The sequence below is a fragment of the Oryctolagus cuniculus genome, chromosome 20 (assembly GCF_964237555.1).
Source record: "Oryctolagus cuniculus chromosome 20, mOryCun1.1, whole genome shotgun sequence".
Lineage (NCBI taxonomy): Eukaryota > Metazoa > Chordata > Mammalia > Lagomorpha > Leporidae > Oryctolagus > Oryctolagus cuniculus.
In genome coordinates, this window is record NC_091451.1 from 46056361 (window position 1) to 46078655 (window position 22295).

Below are 22295 nucleotides of genomic sequence, written 5' to 3' on the forward strand. Positions count from 1 at the left end.
AGAAATTGCTATTTTACTAATTGAGACCATGTGGGAGAGGGGGAGAGAGAGATTTATGCATGAGAGCTAAACCCCATTTTAATCAATGTCATTTAACACCAACAGAAGGGGCAGGCCAGGCTGTTATTCAGGAAATGAAGGGACTGGGGAGGAACAAGTCCACACCGTGACTGCAGCAAGGGGACCATGATGGGACGGGCAGGGTGGCTCCTTTTTTGTTAGAAGCTCTATAGAACTACTTGACTTTTAAGAACTATTACCATAAAATCACTTCAAAAAAAATGAAACTCAGGACCGGTGCTGTGGCGTAGCAGGTAAAGCCACAGCTTGCAGTGCTGGCATCCCTTAGGGGTGCTGGTTCGAGTCCTGCTGCTCCCCTTCCAACCGCATTCTCTGCTGTGGCCTGGGAAGGCAGTGGAGGATGGCCTAAGTGCTTGGGCCCTGCACCCGCGTGGGAGATCTGGAGGAAGCGCCTGGCTCCTAGTCAGCACAGCTCTGGCCATTGCAGCCATCTGGGGAGTGAACCAGCGGATGGAATCTCTCTGTCTCTACCTTTCTCTGTAACTCTGTCTTTCAAATAAATAAAATAAATCTTTAAAAAAGGGAAAAATGAAACTTTATAAAAACAAAAATAAAGGCCGGCGCCGAGGCTCACTAGGCTAATCCTCCGCCTAGCGGCGCCGGCACACCGGGTTCTAGTCCCGGTCGGGGCGCCGGATTCTGTCCCGGTTGCCCCTCTTCCAGGCCAGCCCTCTGCTGTGGCCAGGGAGTGCAGTGGAGGATGGCCCAGGTGCTTGGGCCCTGCACCCCATGGGAGACCAGGAAAAGCACCTGGCTCCTGGCTCCTGCCATCGGATCAGCGTGGTGCGCCGGCCGCAGCGCGCCAGCCGCGGCGGCCATTGGAGGGTGAACCAACGGCAAAAGGAAGACCTTTCTCTCTGTCTCTCTCTCTCTCTCTCACTGTCCACTCTGCCTGTCAAAAAAAAAAAAAAAAAAAAAAACCAACTCCAGGACTGAACCTTGGAGTCTCAGAATGAGATCCATGTAAAAGTCACGGCAGCTGGGACTTACGGAGCTGCCTCCCTGCAGAGGGGACAGGCACCGAGCCAAGTCCCCCCTGCTGCTGACCCCAACACCCTTCCGAGTGCTCCGCGGGTTCAGGACTGCAGGCTCTCGTGGGGTCACAGGACAGACTGAAGAACAGGGCAGAGACGATGGAGACACAGTGGGGATCCAACACGAGGCACGGGGATGGCAGGCATTTTGGGGAGGGGATACAGGCGGGGAAGCAGAGCCACTGTCACATAAAGGTCAGAGGTCAAGGTGGCTTCCGCTGCCAGAGTTAGACACAACAGTTAGACCGACAGACGCTGGGGTCCAAAGAGGCTGGGGTGAATCACCCCGTGTGGCAGCTGCTCCAGGGGGCTCAGAGTGGCTTCCTGGGGAGCCCTGGCCTGGGGCGCTCGCAGGTGTGCTTACCTGTGCACGTAATGGAGCTGGTGGATGGAGTCGATGGCCAGCACCATCTCACCGATGTAGAACCTCGCCATGTCCTCCGGAAGCTTGTCCTCAAACTTGCTGAGCAGGGTCAGCAGATCGCCCCCCACGTAGTAATCCATGACCAAGTACTGCAGGGTCGGGTGAGAAGAGAAGACGCGGCTGTCACCAGGGAGCCCACAGCGAGGCCACGCCTCCCCCAGGGGCTCCGTGGCTCCTGGTCTCGCAGGATTCCTCCTCTCGGAACACAAACTCCCTGCAATGCAGCTGCAATGTTAAGTTATGCACAGGGCAGAGAAGACATGAAGGAAGCGGAAATGGGTGCAAGGTGTGAGGCTGCAGGCAGCGTTCTGACGCGGACGATCCAAAGCAGAGCCCAGTTCTGCCCGTCAAGCTAGCCCTGCTGGGCGGACATATGTCTGCAGGCCCTCGGGGCGCGGCAGCAGAGTGACCCAAAACCACTGGTGCATCAGCAGCTCCTCCTGGCGAGATGCTGCCACCCAGGACCGAAGGATAAGCACTAGCGGGTTCCCTCCTATGGACAAATCACAGAAGCTGTTGCCTAACGAGAAGTCAGAGCAACGGGAGAAGAGCCAGCTGCTCACAGGGCTTCGCCCCGCCTTACAGGAGCTCACTCACCACAGCACCACAGGCCGGCCAGGGGCAGGCGCTGCAGGCCCCACGTGAGCCCACACGGAGGCCCACCTGACCCCCTGCTTCTCAGAAGGCTCAAGCTAGGGTGGGCCTCAGGCCTTGCGGTTCAGATGCCAGTTAGGACCCAGAGAACCTGGGTTTGATTCCGTTCCAGTTCCAGTTCGCTGTGGGTGTGGACATGGGGATGCAGCAGTGAGCTCGTGTACTTGGGTCCCTGTCACCCTATGGGAGACCTAGACAGAGCTCCTTGCTCCTGGCTTTGCCCTCAGTCAAGTCCTGGCCTCTGTAGGCATTTAGGCAGTGAACCAGCAGACAGGAGCTTGGCCTCTCAAATAAATAAAATTAAAAACAAAACCAAATGTGGGTCAGGCCCTGAAGCTGAGGGCTCAGAAGTCCTGGCGGGCACACCTCCAGGAGCCAGAAGCCCAGGTCAGGGTGGCGGCCAGGGTCATGGGGCTTCCCTGGAGCCCAGGTGTGGGGAGCTGCCAGCGCCGCCCCGAGCCATCTCCTCTGGCTGCCCAGCTAGCCTTCGTTCACAGGCAGGGAATGCCACGTCCTGGTCCTTTCAACTCATTAAGGGCCACTGCTCGGTGTCACCAGCCTGTGCTGGGCCCTCAAGCACATGAGCTGCCCTCTTCCCACTCCTCAGGTGCTGTGCAGGCCCCCGCTGGCATTCAGGTAACATCCTGCTCAGCACGTCCCAACCAACCGCCCGCTGTGGGGCCTGTGTGGGAGAGGCGGGCTCCGGGCTGTTCTCAGACAGATCTCCCAAGACCGTCCCCGAACGCAGCCCCTCAGCAGAGGGCAGCTTACGGCCTCCCTCCTTGCCAGCTCTTCCCACGAGGGCGGGGCAGGCGCCCACAGGGACCAGGACGCTGCCTCTCCCGCACCTCGCCTGCCTCCTGACACACTAAACGGTAGAGGGTGGCCTGGCCAGCTGGCCCCTGCCTCCTTGGCTCACTCTCACCACAGTCACCCCCTTGGAACCTCCTGCTCCTCGGAGCTCAGTTAGTAGAAAAGGCCAGAGAGTGAGAAAAGCCATGGAAACAGCAGGCCCGGGGAATGGCCAAGCACGGAGCACCCAGCTGGTGGACGCCCAAGCAAGGGCCTGGGGGGCGGCCAGGCTGTGCTCCAAAGGGAAGTGCAGAGAGGCCAGGGGCAGGTGGAAATGGTGGCCGTGCCTGGCGGGGAGCAGAGAGGGCCCTGTGTGGGTGCCGTGTGCAGAGGGCAGTGGAGAGGGAGGACACAGGATGGATCCTGGAGGCACTGTGGGGCAGGAGAGCAGCGGACGGGCGTGTGGGGGTGAGGGAGAGCAGCGGACGGGTGTGTGGGGGTGAGGGAGAGCAGCGGGAGTAGCAGCCAAGACCTCAGGTCCCTAAAGCAGCAAGTCGGGCACCACAGCGAGCTGGGCCCCCATGGTTTTCACATCTGCCTAGAAACCTGCAAAGACAAACAAGCCTACACAGCAGTGCTAATCCGGGGGGTGGTCTTCTGGAAAACAATTCTCTAAGAGTCGACGGCCATGGCTTAGGAGGCAGAGAAGCACAAACTTATTTTTGGAGTAAGAACAAGACCAGTTATTTCCCCTGTTCCATGACACACGCAGTGGAAAAACAGGCTGACTTTCTACGACATGCAGAGCTGGACACCGACAGCAGGAACCACACCATGACCCAGCTCTGCGTGCTGAGGGCACCGACGCCCACCCAAGCCCAGCCACACGCACCGCCCTTCCAACGGGCAATGCCACGACTCTCACCAGGAGTCCTAACTGACGCCTCTCAGCTCAGGATAAACCTGGTGACGTCCAATGTCTCAGGAAGCAGCATGCTACTCATAGAAACAACACAGAAGCCACAATCGTCCTCTGTGCAGACCCACACTGCCTGGAGTTCCCTGCCAACCCCGCTCACTTCTCAGCAGAAGAGGAAACGGGAAGCAGGCACCGGCGAGAGGCCACGGTGTTGAGACGTGTGCCTTCCCTACCAGAGAGCCTGGGTTCCAGTCTCCACCCTGACCCTGATTCCAGCCCCCGATAATGCACCTGGGAGGCCGCCCAAGTACTCACATGGGAGACCCAGATTGAATTCCTGGCTCCTGGCTTGGGCCTGACCCCCAGGCATATGGCATAGGAGGAGTGAACCGGTAAACGGAAGCCTACTCTTTCTCCCCTGCCCCGACCTGCTCCTCTCCGTTGTTCTGCTTGTTGACTGTTGAATAAATCAATCTTTTTTTTTTTTTTTTTTTTTTTTTTGACAGGCAGAGTGGACAGTGAGAGAGAGAGACAGAGAGAAAGGTCTTCCTTTGCCGTTGGTTCACCCTCCAATGGCCGCCGCGGCCGGCGCGCTGTGGCCGGCGCACCGCGCTGATCCGATGGCAGGAGCCAGGAGCCAGGTGCTTTTCCTGGTCTCCCATGGGGTGCAGGGCCCAAGCACCTGGGCCATCCTCCACTGCACTCCCTGGCCACAGCAGAGGGCTGGCCTGGAAGAGGGGCAACCGGGACAGAATCCGGCGCCCCGACCGGGACTAGAACCCGGTGAATAAATCAATCTTTTAAAAAAAATTAAAAATCAGCATTTCCATGAACTTTTTGAAGCCCCTTGTATACCGTATTTTTTTTTTTTTTTAATATTTCTTTATTTATTTGAAAGGAAGAGTCAGAGAGAGACACACAGAGAAAATTTTCATCCACTGGTTGGGGAACCAACCAGGGCCAGGGCTGGACTGGGCCAAAGCCAGGAGCCAGGAGCTGCATCTGTGTCTCCCGCATGGGTGCAGGGACCCAAGCACTGGGGCCATTAGCACAGAGCTGAATCGGAAGTGGAACCGCTGCAACTTGAACTGGTCCTCACAGGATGCCAGCAGCACAGGCAGTGGCTTAACACAAGGGTCTCGGCTCCTGCTGCCCACACGGGAGACCCAGATGAGGCTTCCGGCCTGGGCCTGGCCCAGCACTGGCCACTACAGCCATCTGCTGAGTAGATCAGCAGATGGAGGACCTCTTTCTGTCTCTCCCTCTCTCTGTAATTCTGACTTTCAAAATAAACAAATCTTATATATTAAAAAAAGTGTAAGAATCCCTTTATATAAAAAGAAGTGGGCCCAGCTCACTCCGAAGAATAAACAGATGACATGAGCCAGAAACAAGCATTACCCAGCCTGAGTGACGAGGCCTGCAGGCTGGCGCAGGGGCCCTGCTGGCGACCCACCAGGCAGAGGGAGGGATGCCCATGGGGCCAGAGCCGGGGCCTTCAAGTTCCCGCGGCAGTTTCTTAGCCTTCTGTGGGATTGAGGACAGGAAACGTCACCCAAACGTAACAAACCCAGAGATCAGAGGGAACTCACTTACTCACCCAAGGCTTTCTCAAGCTCACTCTGCAGTGACAGCACAGAGCAGTGCAAATACTGAACCCTCCCGGACCCGGCCCCCAGCGCCCCAGGCCCCTCAGCCCCCAGCACCGGTGCCTACCAGGTAGTTCTCGTCCTGAAAAGCGTAGTGCAGCGTGGTGATCCACTGGCAGTCGCCATTCACCAGCACGTCCCGCTCCTCTCGGAAACAAGCGGTCTGCAAGGGCGAGGGGACGGTCAGCCCGTGTTCACCCGGAAATCCCCAGCACTGGGGGGGCTCTGCTGTGACACAGCTCCAGGGACAGCATCACCAGCTCCCCAGGCTGCACGGAGCCTGGTCTTCATCTCCCCTGGGCCAAAGGGACCCTGGCCCTGGATGCCCCCTGCAGTCCCAGGGTGCTGGCCTGGACGGCGTCACGGGCCAGAGAAGGCACGCAGCCTCTCGCCCCGCCGCTTCTCCAGAGCCGCCCACCCTGCACATGGACTCCTCCAGCCCAGGGCCACACCAGCTCCTGCAGCTGCCTGTGGGGTGCGCCCTGTCTCACACCATTGCCGAAAGCACACACATCTGGTTAGCGACCCGAGTCCGTTACGTCCCAGAACTGTGACTTCCTCCCGCACACTGGTGAGGGCTGTCACCCATTATGGACGGCCAGTGGCGTAGGGGCGAGGCTGCGACGCTGCCTGGCAGCCTGGCATCTCTGCAAGTAACCAGTCTCTGGCTTAACTGTAACAGTTTCTTCTCTACTGAGCATACAACATACTAAGATTTAAACTCATTCTTCCATCTAAAGCTTATAAAGCTTAACAAAAATCAAAGCACTTTCAGGGCGAGGGTTTTAGCGGCTCTCTCACCAGTCTCGGTGGCCTTTTTCATTCTGAAACTTTCTAAGTCTGTCTTTCACAATGAAATGACTGGGGCTGGTGCTGTGGCGCAGTAGGTAGTCCTCTGCCTGCAGGGCTGGCATCCCACATGGGCACCAGTTCTAGTCCCCGCTGCTCCTCTTCTGATCCAGCTCCCTGCTGTGGCCTGGGATAGCAGCAGAAGATGGCCCAAGTGCTTGGGCCCTGCACCCTCACGGGAGACCCGGAGAAGCTCCTGGCTCCTGGCTTCGGATGCTCCGGCCGTTGCAGCCATTTGGGGAGTGAACCAGTGATGGAAGACCTTTCTCTCTGCCTCTCTCTGTCTGTAATTCTACCTCTCAAATAAATAAATAAAATCTTAAAAAGAAAATGACTGAGGTAGATGTGCCTCAATTCTACTAATTATCACATGCGGGGAGGGGACCCGCAGCCCGCTGAGGACATTCTGACACAAAGGGACAAGCAGTTCCCATGAGACTACCTCCCACAGGGAACGGTGTCACAGCAGAAGCCTGTCCCCTGTTCTAGGTGCAGACAGCCGCCTGTCTCGTTCTGTGTGTACATGGTAACCTGTCCCATTCTACCAGTACTGACGGCCGCCTGTCCCCTGTTCCACACGCTGACGGCCGCCTGTCCCCTGTTCTACAGACGGTTGCCTGTTCCCCGTTCCACACGCTGCCAGTCGCCTGTCCCCTGCTCTACAGATGGCCGCCTGTCCCTGATCCACACGCTACCAGCAGCCTGTTCCCTGTTCCACGTGGGTAGTTACCTCTGCTCTTTTAAGCATCTCCCACTTGTTGAGGATCTTCATGGCATAAATTCGTTCAGTGTTCTTCATTTTGACAACAGCAACCTAAAACACAAATGTGAGTTTAACAGAAAGTTAACAGACCCTGTAACACAGCTACAGCCAATACCAACTGCCCGAGAGCTGTCGAGGAAGGAGCAGCTTTCTACGTGGACAAAGCTTTGTCCTCCTGTGCCTCAAAACTCAATGGAACCATCCTGCTACTGGAATGCCTCCTGGCTCAGCTCAGCTCAGCTCTCGCCCCAAGCCATGGGAACACGCAGCTCTCTGTACTCTGCCTGGAGAGACTCATTTAAAACAAAAAGTTTTAAATGTGGCACAGCAGGTTAATGCCCTGGCCTGAAGCGCCAGCATCCCATATGGGTGCGGGTTCTAGTCCCAGCTGCTCCTCTTCCGATCCAGCTCTCTGCTATAGCCTGGAAAAGCAGTAGGAGATGGCCCAAGTCCTTGGGCCCCTGCACCCACGTAGGATACCTGGAAGAAGCTCCTGGCTCCTGATCGGCGCAGCTCTGGCTGTTGCAGCCAACTGGGGAGTGAACCATCGGATGGAAGACCTCTCTCTCTGCCTCTCCTTTTCTCTCTGTGTAACTCTGATTTTCAAATAAATAAATAAATCTTTAAAAAAAATAGTTTCAAAATTCGTTCATGACTCCCAAGCTTCGATCCCTCACACCTAAGCTCCCCCTCCCACTTCTGGCTCTCACTCTAGCCAATCTGTGCCTGTGCCAACTCCTGCATCTGGAATCTTCTTCCACAGGGGCAGCAGTTTCTGGTGTTCTACTTGGCAAACTGACTTCAGCCTCAGTTTCCACAACTCCAAAAGGGGATCAGAGCAGGACTGGCCTCCCAAGACTGCGGTGTTGGTCACCTGAGTCATTACATTTCACACCCTCAGACCAGCTAGGCACAGTCAGCACTCAGCATGACTGTCAGCCATGTACTTAAGGCAAAACTGAAAGGCCACCTCTTCCAGGAAGTCCTCCTGGATATTTCGGTCTTTGCCAAATCTTGAAAGAGCTCTTCCATCACTATCAACACCCACACACCCATGGTGATGTCTGCGCCACCGCACGGTTATGTCTGATCCTCAGCTGTCAGCCACGCACTGGCCCACATTCCTGCCTTGACACTGCTGCAAGTGACTTCAGTGCGCCTGGCTGCCAGCGGCAGGGTCAGCAGTCGCCTGAACACAGCCGCCAGACAGAGCTGAGCAGTGGAAGCATCTGCTCCCTGCCTTTTTTTTTTTAGGTTTATTTATTTAGTTTGAAAGGCAGAAGCAGAGAGAGAAAGACAGAGAGAGAGAGAGAGAGAGACAGAGAGAGGAAAAGACAGAAAGAGAGGTCTTCCACCCGCTAGTTCACCCCCCAAAATGGCCGCAACAGCAAGAGCTGTGTTGATCCGAAGCCAGGAGCCAGGAGCTTCTTCCAAGTTTCCCATGCAGGTGCAGGGGCCCAAGGACTTGGGCCATCTTCCACTGCTTTCCCAGGCCACAAAGAGCTGGATCGGAAGTGGAGCAGCTGGGACTCGAACCAGTATCCATATGGGATGCCGGCACCACAGGTGAAGGCTTTACCCGCTGAGCCACAGCGCCGGTCCCTGCTTCCTGCCTTTCTAAGCATCATGGCTCACCCAGTAACATCGCCAAGGCAACTGCGGGTGCCAACACACCCAGAGCCCTCCCCACACACCAAGGACAGCACGAGGCAGTCCCCGTCCCTCATTTAATGCTCACGTCAGTCCTGGGTGGTAGAGAGTTTTAACACCCATTTCTTTTACGTGTGTGGAATTTGAGACTCAAAGTGTTCACATGAAGCAGCCAGGCGTCTCCCTTTCAGACACGTGCTGTTGCAGACCGCACCGTGACCACGGTGACGGCGTAGTTAAGTATGCTCCCCTGGGCAACAGCAGGGGTCCACAGTGACCAGGGTCACAGAGGCCTGGGAGCGCCTACTTTCCCTCTGGTCCTGTTTTGGTGCTATGGTCTCAGAAACTAACAGCCGAGCTTGCTGAAATTCTGAATTAATCAGAAACAAGTGGTGCTCCCTGATGTGTCAGGAGTGAGGACTCAGAGGCACACACTCTTCTCCTGAGAGCCACTACAACCCAGGTACGTGGGTATCAGCATTTCAAGGAGCTAGAGTACTTCTACAGCAACGCTCTAACTGGAAGGGACGGCAGAGGTGGGGACTTGCTAAGGAAACACTGGGGCCAGTGCTGTGGTGTAGTGGGTGAAGCTGCTGGCTGCGATGCCAGCATCCTACAAGGGCTCACATCCTGGCTGCTCCACTTCCGGTCCATGTCCATGCTATGGCCTGGAAAGCAGCAGCAGATGGCCCAAGTGCCTGGGTCCCTGTACCCACAATGGAGTTCCTAGTACCTGGGTTTGGCCTGGCATAGCCCTGGCCATTGTAGCCATTTGGGAGAGAACCAGTGGATGGAGTCTCTCTCTCTTTGTAACTCTGCCTTTCAGATAAATAAAAGAAATTTTTTTTAAAGATTTTTTATTTATTTGACAGGTAGAATTATAGACAGTGAGAGGGAGAGACAGAGAGAAAGGTCTTCCTTCCGTTGGTTTACCCCTCAAATGGCCACTACAGCCGGAGCTATGCCGATCCGAAGCCAGGTGCTTTTTCCTGGTCTCCCATGGGGTGCAGGGCCCAAGGACTTGGGCCATCCTCCACTGCCTTCCCAGGCCACAGCAGAGAGCTGGACTGGAAGAGAAGCAACCGGGACAGAATCCAGCGCCCATTTGGGATTCCGGTGCCGAAGGCAGAGGATTAGCCAAGTGAGCCACGGTGCCGGCCCAATAAAAGAAATTTTTCTCAAAAATTTCTTAAACAGGGGGCGCTGAGGGCACAGAAAAAAGGCAAAAGACTCTGGTAAAATCCATGAGGAATGGATGTGACCACAGAGATCTTGCCAAATCAAGAATGCATGGAAGCAAAATTTAACACGGAGAACAATCCTGTGCATTAAACAAGTTTCCTCTATTACAAAACAACTTATAATTTATAAGCAACTTGTAGAAAATCTTGCTTGGCTTACCAGAGAATTCTTCTTGTCCAAAACCTCAATTGTAATGGTTTCAAAAAGAGGTCAAGGAACTGGCGTTGTGGCACAGAGGGGTAGGCTGCCACCTGAGACACTGGCATCCCACTTGGGCACCGGTTCAAGTCCCAGCTATCCCTCTCCTGATCCAGCTCCCTGCCAATGGCCTAGGAAAAGCAGCAAAAGATGGCCCAAGTGTTTGGACCCTTGCCACCCATGTGGGAGACCAGATGAAGTTCCTGGCTCCTGGCTTCGGCCTGGCCCAGCACTGGCAGTTGCGGCCATCTGGGGAGTGAGCCAAGAGAGAAAATATCCCCTCCCTCCCACCACATTCTGATTTTTAAATACATACATACATATATACATGCATCTTTTTAAAGATTTTTTATTTATTTTTGAGAGGTAGAGTTACAGACAGTGAGAGAGAGACAGAGAGAAAGGTCTTCTGTCCATTGGTTCATTCCCCAATGGCTGCAATGGCCAGAGCTGCACTGATCCGAACCCAGGAGCCAGGAGCTTCTTCCAGGTCTCCCATGCAGGTGCAGGGGCCCAAGGACTTGAGCCATCTTCTACTGCTTTTCCAGGCCACAGCAGAGAGCTGGATCAGAAGAGAAGCAGCTGGGACTAGAACCAGTGCCCCTATGGGAGCCGGCACCGCAGGTAGAAGATTAACCTACTGCACCATGGCGTAGGCCCCTATACATAAATTTTAACATGGCCCAAGTACCTGGGTTTCTACCACCAACATGGGAGAGACCTGAATGGAGTTACAGGCTCCTGGCTCAGCCCAACATTGGTGGCCACTTAGGAAGTGAACCAACAGATGAAAGATTCTCTCTCTTTCTCCCTTGTCTTTCTCTCTCTCTCTCTCTCTCTCTCTCTCTCTCTGTAACTCTGCCTTTCAAGTAAATAATCTTGGGGCGGGGGGATGATCAGAGTGGGTATCATGGCAGTGAGGTAAGCCACTGCTGGAGATGCCCACATCCATATCAGAGTGCATGGTTCAAGTTCAGGCTGCTCTACTTCAATCCAATTGCCTGCTAATGTGCCTAGGAAGGCAGCAAATGATGGCTCAAGTACTTGGGGCCCTGCCACCCACATGAGAGGCCCAGACGGAGTTGGGAAGTGAACCAATGGATGAAGATATCTGTCATTCTATGTTTCAAATAAATAAATAAAACTTAAAAACTAAACTAGTTTCATTCTAAAGCTATCTCCAAAATTAGCCAACTAGCAAAAAAAAAAAAAAAACTTTACACAACATTAAAAAGTGATCCAAGGGGCTAGTCCTGGCTGCTCCACTTCGATCCAGCTCTCTGCTTCGGCCTGGGAAAGCAGTAAAAGAAGGTCTAAGCCAGAGGAGGCTCCTGGCTCTTGGCTTTGGACTGGTGCAACTCTGACCATTGCAGCCATCTGGGGAGTGAACGAGCAGATGGAAGTCTCTCTCTCTCTGTGCCTCTGCATAACTCTGCCTTTCAAGCAAATAAATAAATCTTAAAAAAAAAAAAAAAACCAGCAGCAGAGGAGCCAGGAGTCCACCTGGCACTCTGTATGTCACACTGGCACAGACAGCAGCTTAACCCACTGTACTGCAACAGCAGCCCAGGAGGTGCCCTCTGGTCCCTGTGCCAGCGGCTCAGCACCTGGTCCTTCTCTGCAGCAGGGCTCACGGCAGCGCCTGGCATGGCCACAGTGCCAGGTGCACACAGCAGCCTCTGGTCCAGCAGTAACTCAGGACCGCGTGTGAGGAACACGTCTGTCTCCAGAGCTGACACCTCCCTCACATCTGTGATTTGCTCAGTGTTTTCAGAGACCAAGACTGAACTGGGATGTGACTACAACAGCAGCCCGTGGGGGTCACGGGGAGACAGCAACACAGCTGCAGAACCCAAAGGCCTAGCTCACGTGGCAGGGAGGGCTGGTGAGAACCTGGACACAGGAGCAAGCAAGAGGAGTGGGCAGCAGCAGGAGCTGGATATGGAGGGCTGGGGCAGAGTCCAGCCACAGGGGCCCAGAGAGGACACCAAGGGATGACCTGGGTGGGGTGGGATCTAGAAGTTGCTAAGGGGGCAGGTGTGGCACCGTGGTTAGCCCATCGCCTGCACGATATGGGTGACAGCACCCATATTGGAGCACAGGTTCACTGAGTCCTGGCTGCTCTTCTTCTGATCCATCTCCCTGCAGGAGGGCCTGGCAGAGATGCCGTGATGGCCCCTGCCACCCACGTGGGAGACTCAGAGGAGTTCCTGGCCCCTGGCTTCAGCCTGGCCCAGCACTGGCTGTTATAGCCTTTTGGGGAGTGAACCAGTGAAAAGATTCTCTATCACTCTACATTTCAAATAAATAAATAAAATCTTAAAAAAAAAACAAAAAAAAAAAACAAAAACCAGCCAACCATGGTAGTTGCTACAGGCTACGCAGGGAGGGAAGCAGAGGAGGGGCCCGTAGAGGCAGGGCCCTGGGCAAGCCCACACTGGTCTTGGGCAGCAGGAGCCTCCCAGGGGCTGACCCCTCACAGATTGGGCTCTGACAGCTGTCTCACCCCCCGGTGGGCCCTTCCTCGACTTCTGAGCCCGCTCCTGGTCAGTGAGGCTATCACTGGGCCCTGGACGGCCCTGGCTCTTGCTCCTTGCCGCTGCCACACCGGCACAGGGCCTGATGCAAGGACGTTGGGCTGTCAGCAGACAGCCTCAGTGCAATCTGGTCCCACTCTGAAAGGCTTTCTGGTTCCTCTCGCCAGCACAGAAGCCTCGAATCACAACTGAATGAGCTGTGTGCCCCCAGGAGGGCTCTTTCGTGTGGACTCCATTCTTCCTGTGGCTCCTTTTATGGAAAATTCCTTGCTGGTGGCAGAGTTGTCATCTGGCAGTGGGCAGGGCCTGGCACAGGGAGAGGCCTAGAGAGGACTGGGGGACTCTGTATTGACGGGAGTGCGGGTTACGAGGGTAAGCTGTCAACTCGAACTACACACTTAGATCTGGCATTTTATGTAACTATATTTCAGGATTTTTAAAAAATTTTAAATTTTCTGTCCCACCCCAACCCAAAGTAAACTGAATTTGGCTGGGAGTCCTGAGTCCATGGCGGGCCAGGCCAGGCCCAGGGGGAAGCTGCTCCCCTCTCCCCCTCTGGAGACAGTCACAGGGCTGGTGCTCAAAGACAGGGCTGGGCCAGACAAGAGAAGCACAGGACAAGAGACACGGAACCAGGCTGGGGTCTAATCTGAGGCCACGGCAATTTTCAAGGGAGAAATGAAGGCCGGCTCGGGCAGGCAGTTTCTCATTCGAGTATTTTTGAAGCACTTCCCCAGGAATGCTTTCTCCTGTGTAACCTACGTTAGACCTGCAGGTAAGGCAGGCGTCAGCAGGGACGTTTCAGTCTTCATAGAAGACACCAGGATGTCTTTCACAGCAGCCCAGGCCTGGTTCTCCTCAGTATTTACCTGTGAGGTATCCCAGGCCAAAGAGGCATCGCCAAACCACATGCACCACTCTGGTGGCTCTTCGGGGAGGCTGGGCAGAGCAGCCGCCACGACGCGACTCGGGCGTCTGGCATCCAGTCGTCCTCAGCGAACAGCACGCACGCTCCACGGCTGGGCAGAGCCTCGGGGTGAACGCACTTCACCGCTTACAAAGCAAAGCTCTTAGGGTGCTGTGGGCTGCCCGGGGTCTTGGCAGAAAGGCCACGCCGTGCGCCCCCGCCTCCCAGGCAGGGCCCTGATGCAGCTCCCCCAGCCGGAGCCCCACCCTCCTTCAGCGTGAGGCCGGCAGCACGCTCCACACTGCGACAGCCTCACTGAAACCTCCGACGTGTTTTAGGAAACGCCAACAATTCTTCAGTTAACGTGTTTTAAAAAACTTGTGTTTTTAAGAAACTATATCTTTCCACACAGCGTTCAGGGTTTTTTTTTTCCTCTCAATCTCTTTCAGAGCGTAAGGTTCAGGAACTCCCCTGACACCAGTGGGCAGCCACGGGAGAAACGGGATGCACCTTACCTCACCAAAAGCGCCTCTTCCGATCACTTTAATTATCTCAAAGTCTTCTCGATGAAGCTGCATTTCTTTCACCAGCTGTGTGAACGGTTTAGCTACAAATTTTTAAGAAAAGTAAAATTAACACTTTCATCTAATAGACACGATATAAAAATGCAACTGAGCATCTCACTATATTACACTCTTTTTTTAATGTTTACTTTTTTAAATATTTACGATGTGAAAAGCCCTGGAAAGTCTGTGTTTATGCTAATGAATGTAGATGAATACCAGCAACTCTGAGGGGTCTTCAAACAAGTTCATAAAAACATGACGACGAACATGAAGAAACCATGCATGGAGTGCATGCAAACTGTTTTCTGCCAAAATAGCTCACTTTCTAAATTCCATTTTCCCATGAAGCTTTACAAGTACCCACGAGCACGTCACCATCTTCTATAACCAGCGCCATTGCTACAAAATTTCCTGGTAGAAATCTATTCCCCTCCAGGCCTAAGTCCAAGAGTGACACAGGCAGGTGGGCTGCACTGCCCTGCGAAGGCCACCTGCCCCAGGCCAGGCAGCTCTCAGCCCCACAAGCCACACAGGCTCCAGGACCACAGCAACGGCAACCTTGAGAGTGCTGGCCACACCCCAGGCACCCTAAAGGGTCCTGAAAAAGCCAGATGGAGTCTCACAGGGACACGCAGGGACCAGGCACTTTAGGCTGCTGCTCACACCCTCCGTGCAGGGGCTCTCTGAGCCTAACCTGTCCTTAGCATGTTTCACACACAGAACACCCAGCCTTGCCGCTGCAGACCATGCACGAGGGTGAACGGTGTCCCCACGACGTGTGTCTTCATAGGCACAACCACGTTCAGATGAGGCCACAACCTGGAAGAGGGTGGCGCTAGCTGCGACATCACCGGTGTCCGTATAAAAGGGAGAATTCTGACGCAGAGACAGAGTGGGGAGAGCCGCGTGAAGACGCGGGCCGTGGCTGGAGAGATGCAGCCTCACCAAGCAGCGCCGAGGACAGCCAGCAGCCACAGAAGCTGGGAGAGGCAGGCAGGATCCTCCAGCACTCGGGGCGCAGTCCTGCCCGCTCCTCCTGTGACAGGACCGTCGCTGCTGCTCTCAGGCCCCCGGTCTGTGGTCACTGTCTCAGCAGCCCAGGACACGCCTACAGAGAGGTTAGGCTTCCTCCCAGGAGCACATCCTCATGGCCACGCCCACCTGCCCATGCTCCAGCCCACCGAGCTGTCAACTACATTTCTTCTTTTTTTTTTTTTTAAGATATTTATTTTAAAGTCAGAGTTACACAGAGAGAGAAGGAGAGGCAGAAAGAGAGAAAGTGAGTCTTCCATCCACTGGTTCACTCCCCAATTAGCCGCAAGTGCTGAAGCTGTGCCGATCCAAAGCCAGGAGCCAGGAGCTTCTTCTGGGTCTCCTATGCCAGTGCAAGGGCCCAAGGACCTGGGTCATCTTCTACTGCTTTCCCAGGCCATGACAGAGAGCTGGATCGGAAGTGGAGCAGCTGGGACTCCAAACAGCGCTCATATGGGATGCCCGCACTGCCCACTACGCTACAGTGCCGGCCCCTCAATTACATTTCTTACACCCGCTCTTACATCACCATCGGGCCCAAATCCCTAAGTGTATTAGCACTGGGAAAACTGTGCCAAGTGTATAGGAGATCTCTCTTTTACTTTTTTTTTTTTTTTTTTTTTTTTTTTGACAGGCAGAGTGGACAGTGAGAGAGAGAGACGGAGAGAAAGGTCTTCCTTTGCCGTTGGTTCACCCTCCAATGGCCGCCGCGGCCGGCGCGCTGTGGCCGGCGCACCGCGCTGATCCGATGGCAGGAGCCAGGAGCCAGGTGCTTTTCCTGGTCTCCCATGGGGTGCAGGGCCCAAGCACCTGGGCCATCCTCCACTGCCCTCCCTGGCCACAGCAGAGAGCTGGCCTGGAAGAGGGGCAACCGGGACAGAATCCAGCGCCCCGACCGGGACTAGAACCCGGTGTGCCGGCGCCGCTAGGCGGAGGATTAGCCTATTGAGCCGCGGCGCCGGCCTTACTTCATTTTTTTTAAAGATATATTTATTTATTTGAAAGTCAGAGTTACACAGAGAGAGGGGGGAGGGAAGGAGGGAAGGAGAGAGAGAAGTAGAAGACAGGGCTTCCATCCGCTGGTTCACTCCCCAGTTGGCCACAACAGCCAGAGCTGCGCCGGTCCGAAGCCAGGAGCCAGGAGTTTCTACCAGGTCTCCCACACGGGTGCAGGGGCCCAAGCACTTGGGCCATCTTCTACTGCTTTCCCAGGCCACAGCAGAGAGCAGGACTGGAAGAGGAGCACTCGGGACTAGAACCTGGTGCCCATGTGGGATGCCGGCGCCACAGGTGGAGGATTAACCAAGTGAGCCGCGGCGCCGGCTCCCGATTATGATTTCTACTAAGTGACATAGTTAAATGAAAAAAGACAGTAGCATGGAGGAAAGGCATTTACAGCTATTGCATCTGACAAAACCAAAATCAAACCATCATACGCCTGGTTAAAAAGATGCAGAAGCGAGGCAGGTGCTGGGGTAGCCGTGCAGAGGCCGCTTGGGGTGCCTGCACCCCCCAGACTCAAGTCTCAGCTCCACTCCTGCTTCCATCTTCCTGCTGACGAGCTCACACGTGAGACGTGGATGAGGTGCCTGGCCTCGGCCTGGCCCAGCCGTCTCTTATATGCACTCGAGAGACTTCTGTCTCCTTCTTTCTCTCTGCCTCTCCAGTAAATGAATAAATAAAAACTCTAACAAAATAAAAGACCAAGATGCGACCCATGCGCAGATGTGCTGGGCAGACAGTGAACAGGGTGCGTGTGGGCAGCCAGGCACTCGGCACTGGGCACCAGGGGCTGTGCCGCAGGGGCAGAACTTCGGCGCCTCCTGTTTTGGAAGACAGACCGGAAGCCTCAGAGCACGTTAACCCTCTAACTGCACAGGCCAGGAACGTCACCCTTGCAGTTGGTGAGGACGACGAGAGAGCCACGTCTCTGGAGTGCCAGCTGTGAGGAATGAAGTTAAGCTAACCGTGTCCAGCGGACACGTGATTCAATCGCGCAAGATGAGGCTGAGCGGCGGACGACTCTGGGCTCTGGCTCAGGGCTTTCTTTGCCCTGGACTTTGGTGTTCCGTGGTTCAGGGCTCTGTCACCTCCTGTGTGCTGGTGCAGGGCAGGGCTTTGTAGTCCCTCGCGCGGCGGACACTGAGCGTCTGAGAGCTCCTGTGGTGGTCCTCAGTGCCGTGACCGTGGTGATGACACCTTAGGGCTGCTGAGCAGCCACGTAAGGAGAGAAAGTCGGGTCTGGTGTTGCGGTGAGTGGGTTCAGCTGCAGCTCCTGTTGTCAGGATCCCATGTGGAGGGCTGGTTCAAGTCTCAGCTACTCTCCCAGCTCCCTGCTAATGTGCTGAGAAGGCAGTAGAAGAGGCCATGTGGTAGGCTGTGATTTGGCTCCTGGCTTTGGCCTGCCCCAGCATGGGCTGTTACAGGAATTTGGGGAGTGAATCAGAGGGTGGAAGATCTTTCTCTCTGTTGCTCTGCCTTTCAAAGAAACAGGTAAAAAATTTTTTGAATAATTTGGAACTCAGAAAATTTTAGGTTGTACATTTTTTAAAAAAAGACTTACTTATTTGAAAGTCAGAGTTACAGAAAGAAGGGAGAATTATATAAAGAAAAATCTTCCATCCACTGGCTCACTCCCCAAATGGCTGCAATGGCTGGGGCTGGTCCAAGCCAAAGCCAGGAGCCAGGGGCTTCATCCAGGTCTCCCACGTGGGTGTAGGGGCCAGAAGACTTGAGCCATTTTCCACTGCTTTCCCAGGCCATAGCAGAGAGCTGGATTGGAAGTGGGGCAGCCAGGACTCAAGCCAGCCCCTAGGTTGTACAATGTTGAGGAGTGAATTATAGATACACTTGCAGTAGTTAGAAATAAAAGGGAGAGGGGGCTGGCACTGTAGTGTAGTGGGTTAACGCCCTGGCCTGAAGTGCTGGCAAAGATATGGGGGCTGGTTTGAGACCGGCTGCTCCACTTCCGATCCAGCTCTCTGCGATGGCCTGGGAAAGCAGAAGATGGTCCCAAGTGCTTGTGACCCTGCACCCACATGGGAGACCTGGAAGAAGCACCTGGCCCCTGGCTTGGGTTCAGTGCGGCTCCAGCCACTGCGGTCATCTGGGTAAGAACCAATGGTAGGGCCGGCACCGCCGCTCAATAGGCTAATCCTCTGCCTGCGTCGCCAGCACACCAGGTTCTAGTCCCGGTCGGGACACCGGATTCTGTCCCGGTTGCCCCTCTTTCAGGCCAGCTCTCTGCTATGGCCCAGGAGTGCAGTGGAGGATGGCCCAGGTCCTTGGGCCCTGCACCTGCATGGGAGACCGAGAGGAAGCACCTGGCTCTTGGCTTCGGATCAGCGCGGCAGGCCGGCCGCGGCGGCCATTGAAGGGTGAACCAACGGCAAAAGGAAGACCTTTCTCTCTGTCTCTCTCTCTAACTGTCCACTCTGCCTGTCAAAAAAAAAAAAAAAAAAAGAACCAATGGTAGGAAGACCTGTCTCTCTCTGTCTGTAACTCTACCCCTCAAATAAATAAATACAATCTTTAAAAAAAAAAAAAAAAAAAAAGGCTTACTCATTCATTTAAAAAGCAGAGCACCAGACAGGGAGAGACAGAGAAATATCTCCCATCTGCTGGTTCACTCCCCAGATGGCTATAACGGCCAGGGCTGGAGGAGCCAGGACCTCCACACTGGTCCCACATGAGTGGCAGAGGTCCAAGTGCTTGGGTCATCATCTGCTGCCTACCCAGGTGCATGAGCTGGATCAGAAGCAGGACAGCCTGAACTTGAACTGGCGCTCTGACATGGGATGTCAGCGTCAAGTGGCAGCTCAACCCCCTGGACCACAGTGTCAGCCCCAGGTGCCCCTCTTTCCATATTAATTAATTATCCTAAAGTCATCTATCTCCTCTATCAAGCATTTCCCTCACTCTTTTAATTTTTCTCCTTATACATTGTAACAGTTTTGCACAAATTCCCTTGAAATTGGGTAAACAGATCCATCAGGGCCTGCCTGATACACAGGAAGAACCAACAAACCCGAGAGGAAAGTTCAAAAAAGGAAGAAAACGCAAGTCTCCAGCAACGGAAAATCATCTATGCGAATGAAAGCTGACTTCTTTAAATAAAGGGCATTGTAAAGAATGATCCAGAAAGAAGTCTAAGGGGAAACACTTCTTAAAAAACACGTATTTTCAAATAGATGTGAGAACCAACTAACAGCACTGCACTAGATTGTAAAAATTAAGCTAAATTTAGCTAAAATCAGACAAGAAAACCCAATCAGAGAGCAGTGCTGGCCACACTGGTGCTAAGGGGAGGGGGGGCAAACAGCGTGGACGGGGCGCAGCAACTGGAAAGGACAGAGGGGCGGTGCTGGGTGCAGGGGGTACAGCCCCCCCTCCAGTGCTGCATCCCATGTGGGCGCCAGTTCACATCCCGGCTGCTCCACTTCCCATCCAGCTCTCTGCTGCAGCCTGGGAAAGCAGTGGAGGATGGATGGCCCAAGTGCTTGGGCCCCTGCACCCGCATGAGAGACCCAGAAGCTCCTGGCTCCTGACTGACGCAGCTCCAGCTGTTGCGGCCATTTGGGGAGTGAACTGCTGGATGGACGACCTCCCTCCCTCCCTCCCTCCCTCCCTCCCTCCCTCCCTTCCTCTCTCTCTCTCTCTCTCTCTGCCTCTCCTTCTCTGTGCAATTCTTTCAAATAAAGACAGAGGGGCACGCCAACGTGAGGACAAGGTGTCTGCAGGGATGGAATGGGCACAGTTAAGAGACAGAAGCCAGCCACTTACTTGAACAAAGAAAATTCTGCATAAAGAACTGCTAACCAGGTAACTCAAAGTAAACCAGGGCACCCACGTTTCATGGAGACGGCACTGCAGGGAGCAACCGCAGTGATCCTCAGGCTTGGGAGGCAAAGGGGAAAGGTTACAGACACCCGGGCCAAGGGCCCCCAAGCTGGAACTCCATCTCCGGGGTGAGAGGCCGCAGGCAGGCCCCCTGTGCTGGGGCCCGCCCCTGTGCCTGTATCAAAGGGGGCGCCGGCTGGCTGCTCTGTGACTGTGGGGGAAATGTCCACTCCCAGAAGGGCTGCACTGCCAGGACGGAGTAGTACCAAGGTGTCGCTCAAAGGAAGTGGACACGGGCAGTCTCTCTCTAGTGCCCCCTTCAGGCTGAGCACAACAGGAACAGAGCCAGAGCCTGCCCCACTGGCGGCTGATGCAGCGAGGACAACTATGCTGCGATGGGGAAGGGATGAGGGTGAAATAAGCAAATTCTGCTCCCGTGAAGAGAACTGAGTCAGACGAGGGAGGAACTAGGGTGAATCCTACAGGCCTTGACCAGACGGGAGGTGCCATTACAATCTCCTGTCTTGCGTATACGTGGACAGACACAGAAGTGACTACAGACACAGGGGCTAACAGCCCCAGCTCTGTCCACTGCATGGACCCTAACAATGAGCGCATCCTACACCAGACCCGGTTTCCAGCACCACTGTCCAGCGCAAGAACCAGGGTCCCCGGGCAGTTCCAGAGCTGAGTCAAGAAAGTACAAGGTGGAGCAGGCCTTGTGGCGCAGCAGGTTACGCCACTGCCTGCAGTGCTGCATCCCATATGGGCGCTGGTTCGAGTCCCGGCTGCTGCAGTTCTGATCCGGCTCTCTGCTGTGGCCTGGGAAAGCAGTGGAGGATGGCCTACGTGTTTGGGCCCCTGCACCCACGTGGGAGACTCCGAAGAAGCAGCTCCTGGCTCCTGGCTTCAGATCGGCACAGCTCCAGCCATTGAGGCCATCTGGGGAATGAACCAGTGGGTAAAAGACTTCTCTCTCTCTCTCTCTCTCTCTCTCTGCCTCTATCTTTCTCTGTAACTCTTTCAAATAAATAAAAGGGGTTCACACTCTTCATGTTAGAGAGAGGGAGAGAGAGAAAAGAAACCTAAGCTGAAGGGGCATTCTGCAAAGTGACCAGCCGACAGTCTCCAGAGTCACGGAAGCCGAGACGGCCCAAGGAGCCGCTCACCCTGCAGGGCCTGGGACACAAGGCACAGTCACCTTCTGCTGGTGATGCCACCCTGCCCTGTGAGCACCAGACGGCAGCAACGGAGCAGCGAATCCCTGGTTTTGATAAAGAGCGCCCCCGTTTGGAGGAAATACTAATATGCTCAAGGGAAATGGGGTTATTGTGAAAGCAATTTAAATACTTGGGGGAAGAGAGTTCTTTGTAACTTGCTACGTTTCCATAAGTTTGAAACCATTTCAAAAAAATGTTTAGCTTTTTAAAAGGTCATTTGTTGGGGGCCAGCAAGGTGGTACAGGGGGTTAAGCCACTGCCTGTGACACCAGCATCCCATATGAGCCCCAGTTCAAGTCCCAGCTGTTCCACTTCCAATCCAGCTTCCTGCTAACATGCCTGGGAAAGCAGAGATTGTCCACATGCTGGGTCTTGATCCATGTGGGAGACCCGGATTTCTAGGGTCCTGGCTTTGTCCTGGCCAGGTCTGACCACCATGGCCACTCGGGGAGTCAACCGGCATACAGAAGAAAGCTCTTTCTCTGTCTCTCCCTGTCACTCTGCCTTTCAAAAAAATTTAAATTTCTGTTCTTAAAAAAGATTTATTTTTATTTCAAAAGAAGAGTCAGAGGGAGAGAGGGAGAGAAAGAGAGAGGGAGAGACGGAGAGAGAGAGAGAATGAGCTCTTCCATCCTCTGGTTCATTCTCCAAATAGCTGGAATGGCCAGGGCTGGGCCAGGCCAAAACCAGAAGCCAGGAGCCACGAGCTTCCTCCAGGTCTCCCATGTGGGTGCCAGAGTCCAAACAGTTGGGCCATTCCCCGCTGCCTTCCCAGGCCATCAGCAGGGAGCAGGCTCGGAAGTGGAGCAACCAGGAGTGGAACTGACGCCCATGTGGGATCCCAGTATCACAGGTGCTAGCTTAACCTGCCACACAACAACACCAGCCCCAATTTAAATATCTTTAAAAAAATAAAAAAGGGTTATTTGTTGCAATTTG

The 22295-nt window shown here is 54.5% G+C and overlaps 1 protein-coding gene across 6 annotated transcripts in view; it reads right to left on the reverse strand.

The window, feature by feature from the left end:
* CDC42BPB (CDC42 binding protein kinase beta) overlaps positions 1 to 22295 on the reverse strand; it is a 96064-nt gene that overhangs the window by 43814 nt on the left and 29955 nt on the right. For 5 of the 6 annotated variants that reach the window (XR_011384989.1, XR_011384988.1, XR_011384987.1 and 2 more), the window contains exons 2-5: positions 14215 to 14306; positions 7133 to 7216; positions 5621 to 5716; positions 1480 to 1628 (exon numbers count right to left, since the gene is read on the reverse strand). Coding sequence is in view for 3 of the 6 variants with exons in the window: in XM_070065425.1 (XP_069921526.1) it covers positions 1480 to 1628; positions 5621 to 5716; positions 7133 to 7216; positions 14215 to 14306 (421 nt within the window). In the remaining 3 variants the exon portion in view is untranslated. Of the gene's footprint in view, positions 1 to 1479; positions 1629 to 5620; positions 5717 to 7132; positions 7217 to 13661; positions 13806 to 14214; positions 14307 to 22295 lie in introns of those variants that run through there. The other variant, XM_070065426.1, reaches the window with a different exon arrangement.